A 21,898-nucleotide genomic window follows, 5' to 3' on the forward strand; every position below is an offset into this window, starting at 1 on the left:
GAAAATATTTGGGGCTAAGAGGGATGAAGTTACAGGAGAATGGAGAAAGTTACACAACGCAGAGCTGCATGCATTGTATTCTTCACCTGACATAATTAGGAACATTAAATCCAGACGTTTGAGATGGGTAGGGCATGCAGCACATATGGGCGAATCCAGAAATGCATATAGAGTGTTAGTTGGGAAACCGGAGGGAAAGAGATCTTTGGGGAGGCCGAGACGTAGATGGGAAGATCATATTAAAATGGATTTGTGGGAGGTGGAATATGATGTTAGAGACTGGATTAATCTTGCTCAGGATAGGGACCAATGGCGGGCTTATGTGAGGGCGGCAGTGAACCACCGGGTTCCTTAAAAGCCAGTAAGTAAGTAAACTACCGTTACTGTTCTACTGATTGTGGATGAATAATCCTCCGTGCGCCCGCTTTCACTGCTTGCGGGTCTTGGGCGAGACAAACCGATAACCGCGGTGAAGAGTGTCAAGAAGTCCGCAGGAAATCTGTCTACACTTTGTGGTGTAGGCCTAAGTTATAACTAACATAAAATGTAACTTATGGATATACTATAGGCACACTTTAAGATTATATTGAAGAAATGAAATTTCTTTCACCTGTGTATTTTTATTTATTTATTTATTTATTTATTTATAGTTGAAGTATCTGGAGAAGGCTGTGGAACTACACCGTGAGGACGCGTCGACCCTCGTACACTTGGCCAACTTGTACCGCAGTTTGGCGTACTTCAAGCACAAACAGAAGATGGAGGCACAAGCAAAGGCGGGTTCAGTCATGGAAACGCGCCACTACGTGCGCAGCGGTGGTAGCTCCAACTGGAGGGCAAAGTAAGGCATCATTAAAATAATGGTCTGTGTAGTATTAAAGTCTGTGTGATGTATCTTGCCTCACTGAAAAGAGAGAGAAAGGAGATATGTCTTACCTCGTCTGTATTGTTATGGCGATGGGGGAGTGGAGCAATGCCATCCATCCAGTGGCGGAAGGGACTAGTTGATACATTCTGTAGCACAAAATAAAATAACAAAATATCTCTCTTCGTACTGTGTAGTTCCGTCATGGAGCTTGTCTTTCAAGAAATTGAGTTCCGGTAGCCTGTACAATAACAAGGTTTTGAAATTAATCCTGAAAATTTGCAACCCTCCTATAATCTCCACCCTCATTTGAAGGGACTTGGTTTTATTGCTACTGAGACAAGATAAACCTTACCAGGTATAACCAGTAGAATGTTGAAGAGACAGTCAGTATTCTGAAAATGGCTACCCTCAGAAGAGACCGTGTTTTAGGTAACTTACTTAGGTAAAATCAGCCTAAAATGGCATAGTAAAGATTTTGACTAAAAGGGAGATTTCCTGATGTCCAAGTTCCAGATTGAAGTTCGATTCAGAGATTGGTAAATAAATTTCGTGAAACGGGAATGGGCAGATTTACTTTCTGACACCCGTTCATCGCGATTAACGGCTTGATTCACCCAAGACCCGCAAGCAGTGGAAACAGGCGCGCGGAGAATTGTTCACTCAGCTAACATCAAACCTGGAGTACCAGAGTTTTGATTTTGAGGTTAATTGCATTACAAGAGTAATCTTAACTCTTTCACATTTGTACAGGGACATCATTTTATTTTTACTTCAATTTTTATTGTACCTGAGTTTTTTAATGTACTTCACTCACACCCCTCTACTAGTAAACTTCCAACCGTCCTCCACACAGATCCAAGACCGCATATACAGTCATAGTAGCCTTACGGTCATAGTAAACAGTACGTTCCAAAAATATCTTCGCGTTTTCCAGTGACGAAAGAGCATTCAATATTGCATCATTTTCCATTTTCCTACGTCGCATCCCGGTTTCCCCCACCTGCTTCTGTTCGCCTATCTGTAAATGCTAGTGGCTGGGCTGTCTTAGCTCTTTTCTGAGAACATTAATTTCTGTTAGGAATTGGACGTCTACGTAATATTATATCCATACAATATTGTTTAAAATAACTTAAATAAAAGGGCCTCGTTAAGTAATTAACTGTCACGTGATTTCCTCCCTTTCTACGATGCTGCGACGTAACCACTTGGATGGACAGTAGATAGCATGTCTGAGTAATTTTATCTTTTCGGATCGGCAGAAGTGAAGATTGAATTTAGAGTACGTACGGTCTCTTTTATAGAGTAGGTATAGAATTATTTCAACATGAGTCAGACTCCAAAGCAGCTATTCTATCAATCGTCTCTAAACACACACCTTCATCTCAAACAGCAGAAATAACTAAAATGCTCTCTCAATTAATATCACTCAATAAAAGAATTGTATTCCAATGGATACCATCCCATTGTGGAATCCTGGGAAACGAGGATGCGGATGCTTTAGCAAAGAAGGGCAGCACTGCTACTTACAGACCTCTTACTAAATCTACGTATTACTCTGTGAAGAGATTTATTAAATCTACATACTTAGACTTCAACAAACAAAATTTGATAACTCAATCCCAAAGGAAAAAATGGAACTCTCTGCATCAAAATCCACAGTTAATTCCCGATTTACCACGAAAATCGTCTGTAGCTGCATTTAGATTGGCAACAGGTCATGATTGTTTGGCCAAACACCTGCATAGAATTGGAATATATCAGTCCCCTAACTGCCCATTGTGCAACTCAAACCAAGAAATGGGTTCGGAAACCTCAAAATCTGTGCTTCAGTGGCTGGTCATAATAATATCTTTGAAAAATATTGGAGTGCAAGAGGTCAAATGACTTTATTGTCAAGCGCCTGGCATTAGAAAACAACAACAACAACATGAGTTACTGATACGAAGTACGAACCTGGTACAGTAATTGGAATTACGTACAATAGTCTATAGTGCGATAATATGCACATTAGAACTGAAGCCTGTATCGAAATGAACGGCCACCATTTTCAGAAATGTGTATAAATATCCATATTATGGTTATTTTTCAATTTAACTTCATTCTCTATAGTGTAGGCCTACGCTAATGTGCTATAGACAGTATAATATACACTGCATAATGAATACGTCCGCATGGAAAGCTCAGTTCGTGAGTAAAAACATTCATTGTTAATACTGTACTGTATTTTGATTAAACAAAAACCTAATGAAATTGATCAAACTCAGAATTACGATATTTCCTAGTTTACGTAAATGGATGAACTACTTTTCTACCCTCGTGTACCTAGTAAAGTGATTTGTTTGTATATTACGCCAGTATCATCGAACTCCAGTCGTGGAAGGAGGTAGCAAACGGTGTTTCCGGTTCTTAATCGTTGATCCAAAGGTATAGCTAGGTTAATATTAGAAATGTTAGTAAAAATAAATTGATATCCCTGTATAATCAGTAAGTTTTGGTCTGCAGTTGGTCGCAATCGAGGCATGCGCAACAACAGGAAAAGCCGGATCCACTGCATCGGTGGCGTAACCCGCAGCAGCTCCCAGAACCGCGGCCCTTGATCCCGCTGGAGGCCGACCAGAAGGACTATTTGCAGCTGGCCAAGGAGCTTTTTCTGGAGGCGCTGGAGGCGGAGCCGCACTGCCCCTATAACAACGCGCGCTGTGCCAAGAGCCTATGGTCCATGCCGTACCCTTACAAGAACAAAGAATTGGCTCAAAACGCCATCCTGCGTGCCCTCACTCTCGCACCTGATGACTCATTGGTACGTATAATGGCATAAACCTTTATCGTACCTATATCAAAATCCACTATCACCCTCAACATCACCAAAAGCTAATTTCTCATGGGTTATTCCCACATAGTACCTCCTTAGCTACTCTTCTCCAATGCCAGCTGTTTCAGCTACCAGACGACAGAATGGAATAATAATACAGTAGAACCTCTATTGTCCGTGGTAATAAAGGGGATGGAGTGAACGGTTAATCGAAAAAATCGGATAATCCGTACCATAAAAAGTTTTCATAAACTAAGTACATAATATTTTCGTAATTTCCTCCATGGTCTTTTCTTTTAATATGCTAGGTAGAGGATCAGAAGTTCAATAATTTAAGTCTGTTTTTTTTACAATTCATGTTTAATTTTCCGATAAGTCAGTTATTAAAACATTATTTATTGTACTTGTGTCTGGTTTTCAACGACGGGTTTTTAATGGCCAAGAAAACTCCTTATGACAACTGTCTGTGGGAAGATAGAAACAGTCGAGGCCTCATGTTGTAGATTTACAAATTTTATACAGTTTATATTTTATTTTTCATTAGCCTAAATCGCATACAGTTGTAATTCATATCTCGTATTGTGATGTGAGATGAACCACATTTTCTCTTTTCCCAAATCACTCAATTACTTGCGCACTTTTTTCCGCAGTACAATACGTTTTCTTTTGACACCTGTAGAAGACATTTTGCCTAGAAGTTAAACAGTACGGCCACTCGAAGAGAAGACCATAATTCCTAAGGGTAAAGGTTTATAAAAAAACACTCTGTAGAAAAAATTCGTACTAATATAATGTACAGTACTTCATATTTTTTTCTGCGAGCGAGAAAGACAGTCGGATAATCCACCAATCGGCTAATAGGGTGACGGATAATAAAGGTTTTAGGGCCGATTGTATAAACCATTTAATCTTAGATCAGAGGTTAAATTGATCCTTGTTCTAGCTGAACTTGGAATTTTGTGTTGTATAAAGTCTAATCTGAGATTAATTTGTCTCAAACTAAAGTCAACTTTGACTGAAGAAATTTCTCCGATTAAGTTAGATGATCCAAGTTCAGTTATTTCTTTTCTGTTTGAAATATACGAGTGGTAGACTGTGCAAATATAATAACCATTGTTATTAATATTAATAGATATGGTAGTTACACTTACATATATATATATATATATAATTATATATATATTTTTTTTCAATTTCTTGCCTTAATACACAAACAATCTTATATTTTATAAGGCTATCGTGTTCAGCAGTATCAAATAATATAACCTATAATTATATTATGTTTATAACAACCATTAATTATTAATGGATGTGATAGGTACATTCATAAATTTTCAATTTGTCGTTTTATAAAGCTTTATTATGTTTAGCAGTATCAAACACCATAACATGATAACAATTTGGAGAACAGTCAACCTTCTTCTTATTGTCCGCCATTATTTACATTGCACAAAACAAACAAACCAGGGTCTCCAACAGAGTGTGCGGAAAGTCGCCAAAAAGTAGTTGTAAAGTCGCTAGATTTCTCATTATCAACAAAGAAAGATTAAATTTTGTCACTATGGGGTGCTAAAAGTTCGCTAAACACCAATTTAAGCAATACAAAAGTTAAAAGAAATTGTTATTGAAAAAGAGTTAAAGTCGCTAGATTGGCAACACTGAACAAACTTGTACAACATGGTCCGCGCATCACATATTTCACCTATTTATGCGATGTTGCCAAATCATTTTCACGTGAACTTAGATTGCATTTGAACCAAGGTAATTGATCGCAGAAAAGTTTTATACAATAGAAGAGTGTCTGAACTCGGTTCACTTTTCGATCTTCTACCAAAGTTGATCTTTAGTCAGGGAGTTTTATACAATTGGGCCTTACTGTAGTAAATGTTCTACTGCCTACCCAAAATCACTACCATACATCAACAGTATAATTGTCGAGTTTATCCGAAAATCCTACAGCTGCTGTGAAAAACATAACCACAATGTGTTAAAAATAGTCCCTTTTGCATTCGGAGTACTGGTAGACTTAAGTTTGGAGGAAGAGAAATTTCACTTGTTGGAGCCGTTACCACTAAGCCTAATTTACTGATCAATAGCTGAAATTGTATTATAGAATTGTATTGTACAGACCCAGAAACGAAATTTGGGTCTCCTGCATTTTCCAAGTTCCAGTTGTAACATACTGCGCATGCTCAGTAAGCAATGAACATGCGCGTTATATTTGGAACTTTGAAAATTCAGGTGGCCCAAATTTTGTTTCTGGGTCTGTACATTTAAGAAAGAAAAATACTAACGAAAGTTCTCCTCTTTAATAAACTACTATTTTCTTCTGTAGCACTTTAAATCGGATAAACTTCATTTGAAATTTTGCATTGCTGAAATACAAAAGAAAAAAAAAATATTTTTTTTTCTAAGATTTGATTTGCCCTCATCAGGTAAGAAAAAGGAAAAAAAAGGTAAGAAAAACGGAGAAAATCGGAGAAGTAAGAATAATCCTGCTCATTGTAACCGCTACCACTTGCTAAGTTGTGTTCTGATATATTTTACTGCTAACAATTTGCTACTGTTCTTCCTCGACATATCGTCAAATGTGATGTACTGCCTGATAATAGAACAACATATCAGCCAGAACATCAATTAGAGGATTTCACTGCGATATAGCCTATATATTTTTTTCTAAATTCTATATACGCCTATCACGTTACATGTTTTCAAGGCAGGAAGCTACTATCGCTATGACAGTAATGAAAATACCTTTGCTTGTTTCTCTGATACGATTTTGAATATAGGTCGGATTCTGTTTTAATTCTCCACATATTCCACAGGTGGCGTTATTGGTTTGTTGTATTTCAGAAAACTTCCGTTCGTAGCAGCACCAGGTTGAGTGACGACAGCGCTATCTAACTATTAACTACAAAATAATTATGTTCTGGAGGACGGCTTTATGGCCCACGGAACATCATCTTTTCGTTTGGAAAGTTAAAAATACATACAGTTTAAACATGTGTCTCTTTCGGTTACATATCCATCTCTTTCTAAGTCTTCCCATATCTAGATGGTCTACACACGGGTGTAGTCCTAAATAAAATAGAACCAGGGCGCTTCGCGAAAAGTTTAGTCTTATGAATAATAATAATAATAATAATAATAATAATAATAAACTTATTATTATTATTACTATTAGGGTGATATCCCGACAGTCGACCTGGTTGGCGAGTTGGTATAGCACTGGCCTTCTATGCCCAAGGTTGCGGGTTCGATCCCAGGCCAGGTCGTTGGCTGAAATGCGACAGGATCATGTCACTAGATTTACTGGCATGTAAAAGAACTCCTGCGGGACAAAATTCCGGCACATCCGGCGACGCTGATATAACCTCTGCAGTTGCGAGCGTCGTTAAATAAAACATAACATTTTAACATATCCCGACAAGACACTGTTCGAGGAACTGCGTGTAAACTGCATATTTACAGGAACTGCGCATTAGGCTAGTATTCTAATTTTAACTTACAAGTATATACATTATCTATTATCATTTTCTTGTTTAATTACGTTTTTCATGGACAGTATAGAATATTACTCATTATTTAGAATCAGGGGCGTATTTTGCGGGCTACCAGCGGTAGCCCATGGAAATTACAAAAGAAAAAGTTTATAATATAACATAATGTAATAATTTTGTATTATTAGTTTTACCATAGTAATTAAAATTAAAGTAATTGTTAGATATATTTTGTGTAATAATAGGGAAGTAAATCCCGAAAAGACAAAGTATATGATTATGTCTCGTGACCAGAATATTGTACGAAATGGAAATATAAAAATTGGAGATTTATCCTTCGAAGAGGTGGAAAAATTCAAATATCTTGGAGCAACAGTAACAAATATAAATGACACTCGGGAGGAAATTAAACGCAGAATAAATATGGGAAATGCGTGTTATTATTCGGTTGAGAAGCTCTTATCATCCAGTCTGCTGTCCAAAAATCTGAAAGTTAGAATTTATAAAACAGTTATATTACCGGTTCTTCTGTATGGTTGTGAAACTTGGACTCTCACTCTGAGAGAGGAACATAGGTTCAGGGTGTTTGAGAATAAGGTGCTAAGGAAAATATTTGGGGCTAAGCGGGATGAAGTTACAGGAGAATGGAGAAAGTTACACAACACAGAACTGCACGCATTGTATTCTTCATCTGACATAATTAGGAACATTAAATCCAGACGTTTGAGATGGGCAGGGCATGTAGCACGTATGGGCGAATCCAGAAATGCATATAGAGTGTTAGTTGGGAGACCGGAGGGAAAAAGACCTTTAGGGAGGCCGAGACGTAGATGGGAGGATAATATTAAAATGGATTTGAGGGAGGTGGGGTATGATGATAGAGACTGGATTAATCTTGCACAGGATAGGGACCGCTGGCGGGCTTATGTGAGGGCGGCAATGAACCTTCGGGTTCCTTAAAAGCCATTTGTAAGTAAGTAAGTAAGTAATAATAGGGTCAGCGGTAGCCCAAACCCTTTAACCAGTATACGCCTCTGTTTAGAATGTAGACTAATATGTCAAAGACATTTACAATACCAGTATGTACTTAATTCTTCTGGAAAAAAAAAGTACCATATTTAGCGAAATAATTTTTTCCCTGGTATATGAACCTTACGGTTGTGAAACTTGGACTCTCACTTTGAGAGAGGAACAAAGATTAAGGGTGTTTGAGAATAAGGTGCTTAGGAAAATATTTGGGGCTAAGAGGGAGAATGGAGAAAGTTACACAACACAGAACTGCACGCATTGTATTCTTCACCTGACATAATTAGGAACATTAAATCCAGACATTTGAGATGGGCAGGGCATGTAGCACGTATGGGCGAATCCAGAAATGCATATTGAGTGTTAGTTGGGAGGCCGGAGGGAAAAAGACCTTTGGGGAGGCCGAGACGTAGATGCGAAGATAATATTAAAATGGATTTGAGGGAGGTGGGATATGATGATAGAGAATGGATTAATCTTGCTCGGGATAGGGTCCAATGGCGGGCTTATGTGAGGGCGGCAATGAACCTCCGAGTTTCTTAAAAGCCAGTAAGTAAGTATATGAACCTTACAATAAAAATGGAGCATTTTAATAAAAGAAAACAGAAATTATTCCAGAAATTCCACGTAAATCTGCAGTAGCAAAATTCAGACTGCTTACAGAACATGATTATTTGGCCAAACACTTGAATAAAATAGGAATTTACTCAAATCCAAATTGCCCTCTATGCAACAAAGAAGAAGAAATAACTGAAGATTATCTACAAACCTGTGAAGTTCTACCTGATGGATCCACCACAGAGAAATATTGGAGAGCAAGAACGCTAATGGCTTCATTGCCAAAGCCCAGCATTAGATAACAACAACAACAACCTTACAATAAATAATCACATTTTCGAGACCATTTAAATATCAATTTACACTGAATGGTCGGCCTGTGTAGTCCTTAGGCTTATATGTAAAATATGAAAATTATTATTTTAAAAAGTAAAAGTAAAGAAGCAGGGCTCTCCCTAGTTGTAGAAAAAAGTACCTGGGTCTACAGAATAGTAGTGCAATAAATCTTTTATTTTACAAATTAAAAGTATTCTCAATCTTTATTTTGTGTTGTTTCAAGGTTTCGGCGATTTCTGAATAATAACAAAAGATATATGTGTAAAGTATTCATATTCAATACAGACAATTTCGTGACTACATTACTTCTTCTGTTTACAGGTAAATCATTATGCAGGGCTGTTCTACGAACACTGCCACGACTATGAAAAAGCACTGCTTTGTTTTGAGAGAGCTACTACTGATTCAAAGCAGAATTATCCAGCTGAAATGAATTACATCAACCTGAAAATGAAGCTCGGTCCACAGGGCAGCTACAGTCCTGTATTTCGTCTCGATAAACTCATCTCTAAGTATCCAAGTCCCAATTTAATGCAACAAACTCTTTGTCATAAGGCACTCTACTTGTACAAGTAAGTCACTCAATTCTACAGTAGCGTGCAAATTAATCCGAACACGACATATTTTTACATTTTCTGTCATTATTGGCCTCACAGCTGCTCATACCGCTTTAATTGACATCTGTAGTACGTGTAATTCCATTGTTGAAGGTCTGTCATTATTTTTTTTATAATATGTGACATTTTGCCTGTCGTTTTGTACTTATAAGCATTTCAGTTGTATTGAAGACTTAATACTGCAATCCTGTGTACATTCTGTCGTCTTCACAAATGGATACAAATCCACTAAAACGGTCTAAAATTATAACATTAGCAGAGCATTCTTCTATGACACAGAGGCAAATTGCTGCAGAATGTCACATCGGTTTGGCTACTGTTAATTCGATCATAAAACGATACAGGGAGACTGGATCCATCACACCCCAGAAAAAAGGAAACTGTGGCCGGAAAAGGAAGACTTCACCTGCAGATGATCGTTTAATTGTCAGGAAAAGTAAATTAAATCCTAGACTAACTGCTGTCGACTTAACCCGCGAGTTAATGGCTACCACTGGGGCGAATATTCACGTCACAACAGTGCGGCGTAGGCTTTTGGAAGCTGGACGAAGAGCTCGTAAGCCTATTAAGAAGCAACTGCTAACCCCTGTTATGTGCAAAAAACGCTTAATGTGGGCAAAATTACATCAACACTGACTGGACAGTGAATGAGTGGAAGAATGTACTTTTTTCCGATGAGTCTCATTTCGAGGTCCATGGCCACCGTGTTTCTTACGTACGGAAAGGATCCGAAAAGTAACAGCAGCTCATCTCCAACAAGCACCCGAATACCCCCCTAAAGTAATGTTTTGGGGTTGTTTTACACATGAAGGGCCTGGAGCATTAATACCTATCAGGGGAGTGATGAATTCTGACAAATATATTCACTCATTGGAAACCAGAATCGTACCCCAGCTGCAAAAATCATTTCCGGATGGCAGAGGTGTGTTCCAACAAGACCTGGCACCATGCCATACGTCTCGAAAAACTACAGAATTCAACAAGAAGAATATTCAGGTACTCCCCTGGCCAGGCAACTCATCCAACATCAACCCCATTGAGAACTTGTGGTCAATTTGCAAAAGAAGAATGCAAAAAATGGATTGTTCTACAAAGGAGAATATGATTTCTGCCCTCATTGGTGTATGGTTTCGCGATGAAGAAATGAAGAATATTTGTGGGAAATTAGTGGAATCCATACCAAATCGTCTCAGAGCTGTTATTAGGAACAAGGGAGGCCACATAGATTACTGAGGTATGTCTTAGATTCTTTTTTTTATCCCGTTTGAGTGTTTTTGCATAAGTAATTACGTTGTTCGGATTAATTTGCACGCTACTGTATATTGGATCCATGTTGAATCTTTCGTTTACTACTTTTAACACTTGAATATAAATAATTGATTAAATGGCGATCTTACTCGTGTTAATTATGTAAGCATGTGCGGCTTACCACCACCACAACACACATACATAACACATCTAATCACCCCACACAACACAAACATGCTGCATTCAGGACAATGGTACACAGATTACTCAACATACCTATGAGCCAAAAAACACTACAATGAAGAAGTGAACACAACCAAATACATAGCACAAGAAAATGGTTACAACCCAAACATAATAGACAACATCATAAGGAAGACTAAACAAAAACTCAACAAACACAAGAACACAAGAAATACATCACACTAACATACGAAAACAAAACACATACAAGATCGTATCCTCATTCAGAAAACAGAAATACAACATAGCATAAAAACAGAAAACACACTACAAAGACATCTCAAGACACAAACAAATAAATACAACCACACAGGCATATACAAACTCACATGCAATAGTTGTGACAGTTTCTACATTGGACAGACAGGCAGATCATTCCAAACTCGATACAAAGAACACTTTAAAGCAATAACCAGAGGACACAATACATCTACATATGCCGAATATATAACTAATGCTAACCACACATACAATAATATAAATACAGACATGGAAATCCTACACCTACAACCCAAAAACTCTACACACTAGAACAATATGAAATATACAGACACACTAAAACACACCCTAATCAAATTTTCAACACACACACATCAATTTCAGAACACACACACTATTTGACACAACTCTTCATCACATGAACGCACCCACACAACAGGCAGCGAAGTTGAGATGGCGCCGAGACACAGAAGGCTCTGATGATGGTGTCAAGTAGCACCGAAACAACTGTAACCTGCACATGCTTACATAATTAACACGAGTAAGATCGCCATTTAATCAATTATCTATATTGGAAGTAAACACTTTTCCTTAGTCCGTCACTTTTGAGCCTCTCTTGTATCAAACCACTCACATAGCCCTGCATATTTGACATGTGCAGGGAAAGTAATGAGAAATTTTACCAGCTGTATCTTATTTTATTTTATTTCTAATTTTATTTTTATTTTTAATTTTGGTTTTATTTCTGTTTTTAAATTTATTTTTAGTCCTAGTTTCATTTTAATTTTTAATTTCTTTAATTTTATTTTTATTTATTTTGTCAAGACCTACTTTAGCCTTTGGCTTGACTGCAACATATGAAACACAGTAAATTTATTTGTGGGGTCATTGTCAATTTCAGAATATTGATATACTGGTACAGTACAATATTGATATACTGTACAGTATGATTTTCTTTATCTCACAGCAATGGTTCTAAAATAATCACTATGTAGGTATGTAAAAAGGGAGTTTTCTAATTAAAATTAGTGCAACGACTTTACTTACTGGTACCATGCTGTTGCTATGAAGAGAAACTATTTACTACTACCGGTACATACTTTGGCTGAGACAAGAAATCAAATATTTTGTATAAAAGTAACTATGCATATGTGACCTTTCATATTAACTGATTTTCTGAAATAATAACATAAATGTTTTCCATGTTGAATCTTTCATACACTACTTTTAACACTTGAATATAAATAATTGATTAAATGGCGATCTTACTCGTGTTAATTGTCTATGTGCGGCTTACAGCTGTTCAATTGTTGAAAAGTGTTGAAATGTGGTGTCAAATAGTGTGTGTGTTCTGAAATTGATCTGTGTGTTGAGAATTTGATTAGGGTGTGTTTTGGCGTGTCTATATATTTCAACACTTTTCAACACTCAAACGCACCCATACAAAAGGCAGCGAAGTTCGAGATGACGCTGAGATCTAGTAGGCTCTGAGGATGGTGTGAAGAAGCACCGAAACAGCTGTAAGCCGCACATACTTACACAATTAACACGAGTAAGATCACCATTTAATCAATTATTTATAAATGTTTTGTTTAATAGAAATGCTATTTAATATACTATACCATTGTGAAGAGAACTACATTGTATCATTATATTGATTGTTGTAAATACCTAAAGTACAGGAACACGCAAAAAAAAAAAAATTCTTGTTCTTATATGTGCCGGTACTGTTTCATATTCTAATTCGTACATCTTTGTTTTGTAGGGTAGACGAACAATATTTCCAAGCAATTCGCAACTTCGTCTCAGCAATAGAAATTGATCCCAACAGTCAAATATTAAAGGTAAGCTTTGTTTCTTTCATTATATTCAGCACACAAATAACATGTTTTTCCTGAAACTTCTCTTCATGTACCAGTGGTACAATACGACACATCACTCAGACTTCAAATTTTAGGCACTGACATATTGGAAAGCACGACTGCTAATGGCTTCATTGCCAGATGCAAGGCACTAGACAACAACAACATTTTCTTTCCTTTGTATGTATCGTAATTTTTGTATAAAGAATTTATAAAATATTTTTTCTGGTATCAGTTTCAGATAATTCGTCATTTACTTTCATTACAAGTCCTATAGCCACAGTCATTACTGTTATTACTAGGAGGCGGCTGTTGATGGCCAAAAAATAACTGAAAAATGGTGAGATTCCTCACTAACATTAACAGCATCAAAATGACAATAGAAGAAAATGCACTGATTCAATATGAAAAACTTATCAGATTACCAGGAAACAATTGGCATTCATACAGTCCTCTCTGTAGATTGAAAACTCAAAAAAGTTTCATATCCATTGTTCAAGAATTAAAACAGAAAATCAATATTCCGAATTTAAAAGAAAACTTACAAATTAAACCAAACCCTTTAACTCTATTAAATATAGAATATAATCTAAATTTAACAGAAGAAATACTGAAATCAGAAGTAAACACTGAAATACTGAAACAATTGTCTTTAGAGACAATTAATATTAGGTACCCTCCACAAAACTGGCTTCATTTATACACCGACAGATCATTGATCTCCAGAGAACAAGGTGCCGGTGCAGGTGTTACGTGCTGTCTCTTCTCCCTTTATAGATCTCTTGGATATGGAACAACAAGTTTTGATGGTGAAATCATTGCAATAAGTGAAAGTCTCAGGAATCTTCTATGCCACATCAATAAATTTAGGAATGCAGTTATATTGTCAGACTCCAAAGCAGCTATTCTATCAATCGTCTCTAAACACACACCTTCATCTCAAACAGCAGAAATAACTAAAATGCTCTCTCAATTAATATCACTCAATAAAAGAATTGTATTCCAATGGATACCATCCCATTGTGAAATCCTGGGAAACGAGAATGCGGATGCTTTAGCAAAGAAGGGCAGCACTGCTACTTACAGACCTCTTGCTAAATCTACGTATTACTCTGTGAAGAGATTTATTAAATCTACATACTTAGACTTCAACAAACAAAATTTGATAACACAATCCCAAGGGAAAAAATGGAACTCCCTGCATCAAAATCCACAGTTAATTCCCGATTTACCACGAAAATCGTCTGTAGCTGCATTTAGATTGGCAACAGGCCATGATTGTTTGGCTAAACACCTGCATAGAATTGGAATATATCGGTCCCCTAACTGCCCATTGTGCAACTCAAACCAAGAAATGGATTCGGAACACCTCAAAATCTGTGCTTCAGTGGCTGGCCATGATAATATCTTTGAAAAATATTGGAGTGCAAGAGGTCAAATGACTTTATTGTCAAACGCCTGGCATTAGAAAACAACAACATTTACATAAAAATTTCCTAAAAGAAATCTTAAAAGTTTAACTTATTGAAGGCAGGGGACTGTATAGCTTATGTAATAAACACAAGAACAAATGGTTCTTACAAGAAATTTTTCTTGTATTAAAAATAATTTTCAATTAATATAAATTCACGGATGATCATGATTGAGGGTACTTCAACATAAAATAACGCATCATTTTTTAAATAAAGTAAAATCAGTATTTATTCAGAGCAACTAAAATAACATTTTTTATTTCTTCTTTTGGGATGTGGTGGTCATATCATTCATGATCTTTAAATATAATATGAAAAATAAAATCCTATAGGTACTTTAGGACGATCTTAAACTGCAGAGTGTCATTGTTTACAGTGAGATAAAATATAACTTCACTGATAATTTCAATAATAGTTTCCTTTTGAATATAAATTGTATTGTATAAATCCATGTAAAACACATTATTACATACAACTTATTAGAGCGAAATGTTGCATTTGTGTCTGCCGAATTAGCTCTGGTAGGGTGTCTGCCTCCAAACTAGCCAGCCTGGGTTCGATTTCTGGCGGGGTCAGAAATTTTCATGTAAAATTTCTATCTCGGTACTAGGAGAGATGGTGATGCACAACTTCTAATCACTAGATTGTGCACCAATATGCCTGGGTTAAATCCCAAATCTCTCCGTAGTGCATATGAAGGGAAGGCATATGTCACTGTTGATAGTGATTCGTCTGTCGGATGGAGACGTTAAGCCTGGCAGCCCCATTGGTGCTATTCGACAGAAGTAAGCTATGTGCCGGCACCGGGTTTCTCCTTCTCCCTTCCTCATCATCATCATCGTCACTCATTCCAGACACTACACTTACACATACAGTCACCCTAGTACACGACATAACTCTCCACAGATACACATCATGTACAGCGTGACCTGCCGAAGTGGTGTACAACTATAAAATGGGTTACAGTTCTGCCATCTATCCGCAGTATGCGAAGTGAAGTGGGTGGGCATTGGATACACACATATTGCATTTGTTTGGATCAAATTTCTGGACAATTAAAGGGCAAAAGTAAAATTCTATCAATTGTTTATTATCATAATTAAGGTTTGGATAAAGTAGCTGTATCAGGATAGGCTGCATAGCTGTATAGGATAGGGCCATGGATGAATGGATGCGAAACTGCGGTCAGCACCATCTGACGGAAGGGGGTTCAAATAAGATGATCAGCGCTCGACATCGTTGGGTACATTACCCAGAGTTCTCTATTTATTGTTCGTTCGAGACGAACAGACGATGCTCGAGAAGCAAGATGGCACCCAGAAACTTGCTAATGAGTGGACATAAAGTGATAGTAAGTGTGTGTATAAGCAGTGTATGTTACATAGTGATGTTTATGGACGTTGTAAAAATAGTGTTGTTGAATGTATTGTAAAGTAATCTATACTAATAATAAATCCGTAGCCGAAATTTTTCTGGTAATTTTCGATTTTCCAAAAATAATTGGTCCTAACATATATAATCAACCACCCTGAAACCGAAAATCGCATTTTTGAAATTTTTGTTTCTATGTCTGTCTGTATGTTTGTTACCTTTTCAAGCGATAATGGCTGAACCGATTTATATGAAAATTGGAATATAAATTAAGTTCGTTGTAACTTAGATTTTAGGCTATATGGCATTCAAAGTACTTTATTTAAAAGGGGAGTTATAAGGGGGCCTGGATTAAATAAACCGAAATATCTCGCTTATTATTGATTTTTGTGAAAAATGTTACATAACAAAAGTTTCTTTAAAAATGATTTCCGATAAGTTTTATTCTTTACAAAATTTTGATAGGACTGATATTTAATGAGATAAATGAGTTTTAAAATTAAAATAACGCCATCTAAGATGGTGCAATGAATTAAGAACAAATGACTTCGTCTATAAGGGACCTTGAACAACAACAATCGAAACAGGGGCCTTGGACATCAAAAATCGAAAGCTATTAAACATAGCCTACAGAGAATGTTTCTGCATTTGTATGAAGTAATATCAGAAGCTAAATTAACTGATTTGTATAATTAATTATTATTATTTCACCATTGGAAAGTGTAGTTTATCTAGATGGACATAATACTATAATGTTATTACCAGGGAACGGATTTATATGGACTAAAAATATATGAAATATGTAAATATATATGTAGTTATTTTTACCAAAATATGGAATTAAATATGGATTTTTACCAAAATATGGAATTAAATATGGACTTAAAATTATAAAAAAATGACTATGTACGTTAAATATTGGTACATTTTAATCAAACTAAACAAAAAATATAATGGACGTACCTTATCTTCCAATGTAGTTTCAACAAAACACAATTTTTATTGTCTGTTACCATAACAATAGGTTACAAACATTTCTTTCAAGTGCTGAAAAGTGAATCTTCTTCTATTGTCTCTGAGGATAGATTTATACTGACTAAAAGAGCGTTCGACGTCACAAGAAGTAACTGGTACATAATTCAATTTCACAATGTCTGCTGGGGATAAGTCCAAGTTAATCTTCACTGTTGATTCACCACTCATCACAGCAACAACCTTTTGTAGTTCTTCATATCCAGGGTTTTTTGAAAGTACAGTGTCCACCTTAGCTCTTACTGCATCTGCAACTTTACCTCTACCACGATTCAGTTGTTCCACAGTACTATTTATAATTTCAAAACTTTCAGATAGTGAAAGGTGCCTATTTTGGAGACTTTTGAGCGTTTTTATGATGCATGAAAATGTATGCTGAATGTGAGCTAAGTCATTCTTCACACTTATGTCACAGGTAACTGTTTTCGCAGTATCAATTGAGACTGCATCTTCAGAGTCCAATGCAAGGAGAACATTGTTAATAGAGTCTATATGTTCGGCATAATATTCAACTGCTTCTAGCCATGTACCCCATCTAGTTAAAATTGGCTTTGGTGGCAATGGAATTTCAGGGTACATTTCTTTCAACACGTTAACTCTACTGGGAGCTTTGAGAAATACTTTTTTCACTGATGAAATCAACAAATCTACTTTAGGGAAATTGTCTCTGACCACTTCTGCCACACGATGAAATGCATGCGCCACACAAGTAAAATGAGTCAATTTAGGATATACAACAGATAATGCTTGTCCAGCTTTGACCATATAAGGGGCAGCATCGCTAATAAAGAATAACACATTATCGTACATAATACCCTTTGGCCACAGGATACCCATAGCTTCGTTGAACAGTTTAACTATAGTTTTGTTATTGCACTTTTCTAGAACATCACAATGTAAAAGAATTCGTTCAGAATATTGTTCACTTAACAAACCGATAACTACATTACCAACAAGTCTACCTTCTTTGTCGGGAGTCTCATCAATGGAAACCCAAATTGAACTATCTTTAATTTCATCTCTTATCTTCTGTATTGTCTCATCGTAGATGGATGGAGCATACGTCTTCCTAAGTGTTGACTCATCCGGGATTGTATGTTGAGTATATTTTTCAAGGAATTCCCTGAAGACCTTATTCTTTAGTTTGTAGAGAGGAATATCAGCAGAGATGAGAGAACGGCACAGGTCGATGTTAAACTCAGATCTTACATTCGATGTTGTTGGTTGTGTTAAAAACAATTGTCTCTGCTTGGAATTTAGTTGTTTGTTGGCCTGATGTTTACTAGTTGTAATGTGTTGTTGCACCAGGAACTTTTGTGTAGATGATACTGCACACTGACACAAATTGCAAAATAATATTTTATTGTCAGTTGATAAACCATCTTCTTTAAATTCTGAAATGTAACTTGTTAGTTTTGATTTTAAATTGACTGAATGACGTACTTTTGGCATATTTACCGTCTTTATAGTATGATTTACAAAACTGAACCTATGTGTACTCTGACTGGCATTTAACTGTTGAGCTGCACAACTGAAGTCTGTTAAAAATTTTAAATTAAATTAATACAGTTTTGTAACTTACTTTCCCATTGTTGATAGGACTGCTAATTTTCAAATAACTCTGATGTTAAAGGGATTACTGAACATGTGTTTAAATCTCTATTGTTGAAATGTATTTTTAAAAGTTAATGGAATTTTGTTTTGTTTTATTGTTAAACCTAATATAATATGGACTGTTTTATATGAAATATGGAAAATATATGGAAATTAACGAAAATATGTACTAAACTCTAAAATATGGAAAAATATGGAAAATAAAAGTAGGATTTTTCAACCCTACACATTGTGAAACATAAAGATAATGCAAAATATAAATTATATTAGCTTTATAAGTAAATATGTATTTACATATAAATCCTTTCCCTGGTTATTACAGTAACGTCTGAGTAAATCGAGGACAGGTAAGATTAAAATAGCTTCTTATGCACAGAAAATTTGATAGGCTATTTTGTACATTCGTTTTCTGCATTTCTTAAAATAATATTTATGTACACTCATTTTAATCTCAGAGAATTAACGAACAACGAGAGTGTTAGTATGCAGTAATAGTACGTTAGCTTAGCAATCCATTACTTTATAATTCAAATTTTAACTATGCTCAATTGAATCGTGTTAAAATACATAAAATATATATGCAATAAATGCAATGCAAAAAAAATTGGGTAATGAGCGAAGCAGATTATCTTGCGCTGTTGTAAAAGTTGTTTCCTGGATCAAACGTCCTATTTTAATTATGTAATTACTTTATATTTATTTATAACAGGTGCAACGGAGCGCACGGGTACGGCTAGTAGTAATATAATAAATTGAACTATCCAAGTAATTTTTGCAGACTTTTCCATTGCGCTGTACACTAAATACCCAAAAAAATACAATCCCAATTATTTTCTGTCTCTGTTTGGTTATATTTTAATTGGGTACTGGTAGTGTAAAATAGATCGTCTCTTTTATCTTCCTTGTTGGCTCCGGTAAGAATTTTCAGTGGAAGATGGTGTGAGAAATAAAAATGTAAATGTTTTATTTTAAATTGGGTTAGTTGAGAATATCGATGAGGGTGGGAAGGAAGGAATATTTTCTGCATAGTTTAACATTTTCGTCATCAGGTGCTCTGCTAAATGCATGGAGTAATTAGTTTTTGTTTTCGCTACTTGGTGTGCTGCTAGATGTAGTAAGTTCTCCGGTGTCCAACAGATGGCAGAAAGATCAGTTTCTACATTAGCACCTCTACATGTGTTACGGGAAACTCAGTAAGTTTCGCATCCTATTATATATTCATCCATGATAGGGCCTTGATTTGTTCCAGACTAAGTAACACTTAGTTAAAACTCTACCTGCTGGGAAGAACACTCCCCATTCCCTAGCTAAAACATCATAATCATAATCATTTATTACATCCACTGATCATATACATGATATGGGACATGTCATATTTACAAACTAATAATTAATTACATAATATACATAAAAGTAATAACTATAATTAAATGCAACACAAATACAAATATAAAAAGCTTGGAACTTGATTGAAGAAAGCACAGGTCCGTCGATTTCGGCTATAAGTCCTGTTTGCAGTATTTCTTGAAGTCAGGAGTCAATTTCAACCATCGCATCTTTCATGAGAAGACATACTTCTCATAGTCAGTATCTGGAAAAGAGGAAGTAAAGTTTTTTGAAGTAAGGCGTTCTTTCTATTCATTTATGACAATTTTCAATAAATTCATTCATACTGTAAAAGCAGTTTTTGATTAAAATTTTATAAAGAGCTTCCTTAAATTTCTGATGTGCAGATATTTCTTTAAGATAATTTGGTAGGCTGTTGTACATAAGAAGATCAGCATGAATGAAACTGTTTTATATAGAGTTCTGTTAAAACTTTCAATAAAAATATTATCTTTATTTCTTATATTGTACTGGTGTGTGTCTGAATTTGTAGGAAAGCTATGCAAATTATATTTGATAAAATGTAAGGTTTCATAAATATAAATACAGGGTAATGGCAAGATATGTAATTTTTTTAAGAATGGTCTGCAGCTGGTAGTTTGAGACACTTGAACTATGGCTATAATAGCTCTCTTTTGTAGTTTAAATATTTGGATTGCATTGGGTGAATTTCCCCAAAAGATTATACCATACGTTAGGATAGAGTGAAAGCATGCAAAGTACAATGTGCGAGCAGATTCAATAGATGATGCTCTTATTAGTAATCGCAAGACAAAGCAAATTTTACTTAATTTTTTCCCTAGTTCTTGAAGGTGTACGGACCATTTTAAATGTTCATCTAGCCATATACCAAGAAATTTTGTATTAGAATATTGAATTGTTTCATTTTGATACTCTATGACCGGCCACTCAGAATTATTATTTTGTGAATGATGAAAAGAAATGGCTATGGTTTTCGACTTATTGATTACCAGTCTGTTTCTCTCAAACCATTCCACTAGTTGATTTATTGTCTTTTCTATAAGACAACGCATCGTATTGACATCTTTTCCTGATAAAAAGATACTGGTATCATCTGCAAAGTGAATGGACAGTAAGTACAGCCACTAAGAACTGAATATATATCGTCACCACTGTTGGCTGGGGGACACATGACAACTAGTTAATGTTTGTAAACAAAATGCAAGGATGCCTATCATGATACAGCTACTTTATATCTGAACCTTAATCATAATACATTGCTCTCTTAAATTGACTGAGGTTATTGAGAATTCAGTTAATGGCTTTCCTAAAACACGTTATAAAATGTTTCATATAAAACAATTTTTATCTCGCAAAGGAAGCAAAAACGAGCAAAATTATATTAAACTTTTTTGTTTGAAATATCTCAAAGAATAATCCCCTAAAATTAATGACATTATTTACGGTTTACGCTGCACGTCTTATTTGTACCAGTGTTCGATAAGAAGTTAGTACCATTTTTGTTGATGCCCATTTTTCTTCATGTTAGTACGAGGGGGATCCAGGAAATAACGACCATTTTGTTGTAATAATTAAAAAAATATATATTTATTTGAAAAAACAGAGTCTGTTACATAACTGAAGCTTCCTTTACTTCTCTACATAATCACCACCTACATTTAAAAATTTATCGTATCTGTTCACTAGCTTTAGAATTCCCGTGTTATACTCCTCTGCCGCCAGTTCATTAAGCCAGGTGTTCACTGTCTTCTT

At 35.7% G+C, this 21,898-nt stretch overlaps 2 protein-coding genes across 2 annotated transcripts in view; one reads left to right on the forward strand and one right to left on the reverse strand.

The window, feature by feature from the left end:
• Positions 1-21,898, reverse strand: part of LOC138708965 (uncharacterized) — a 267,711-nt gene that overhangs the window by 70,632 nt on the left and 175,181 nt on the right. The window lies entirely within an intron of this gene.
• Positions 1-21,898, forward strand: part of LOC138708963 (putative leucine-rich repeat-containing protein DDB_G0290503) — a 52,108-nt gene that overhangs the window by 27,821 nt on the left and 2,389 nt on the right. The window contains exons 5-8 of the mRNA XM_069839367.1: positions 651-841; positions 3,371-3,668; positions 9,422-9,672; positions 13,193-13,271. Coding sequence (XP_069695468.1) covers positions 651-841; positions 3,371-3,668; positions 9,422-9,672; positions 13,193-13,271 — 819 coding nt within the window. The remainder of the gene's footprint in view (positions 1-650; positions 842-3,370; positions 3,669-9,421; positions 9,673-13,192; positions 13,272-21,898) is intronic.

Source organism: Periplaneta americana, chromosome 11 (genome assembly GCF_040183065.1).
Source record: "Periplaneta americana isolate PAMFEO1 chromosome 11, P.americana_PAMFEO1_priV1, whole genome shotgun sequence".
In the NCBI taxonomy this organism is placed as follows: domain Eukaryota; kingdom Metazoa; phylum Arthropoda; class Insecta; order Blattodea; family Blattidae; genus Periplaneta; species Periplaneta americana.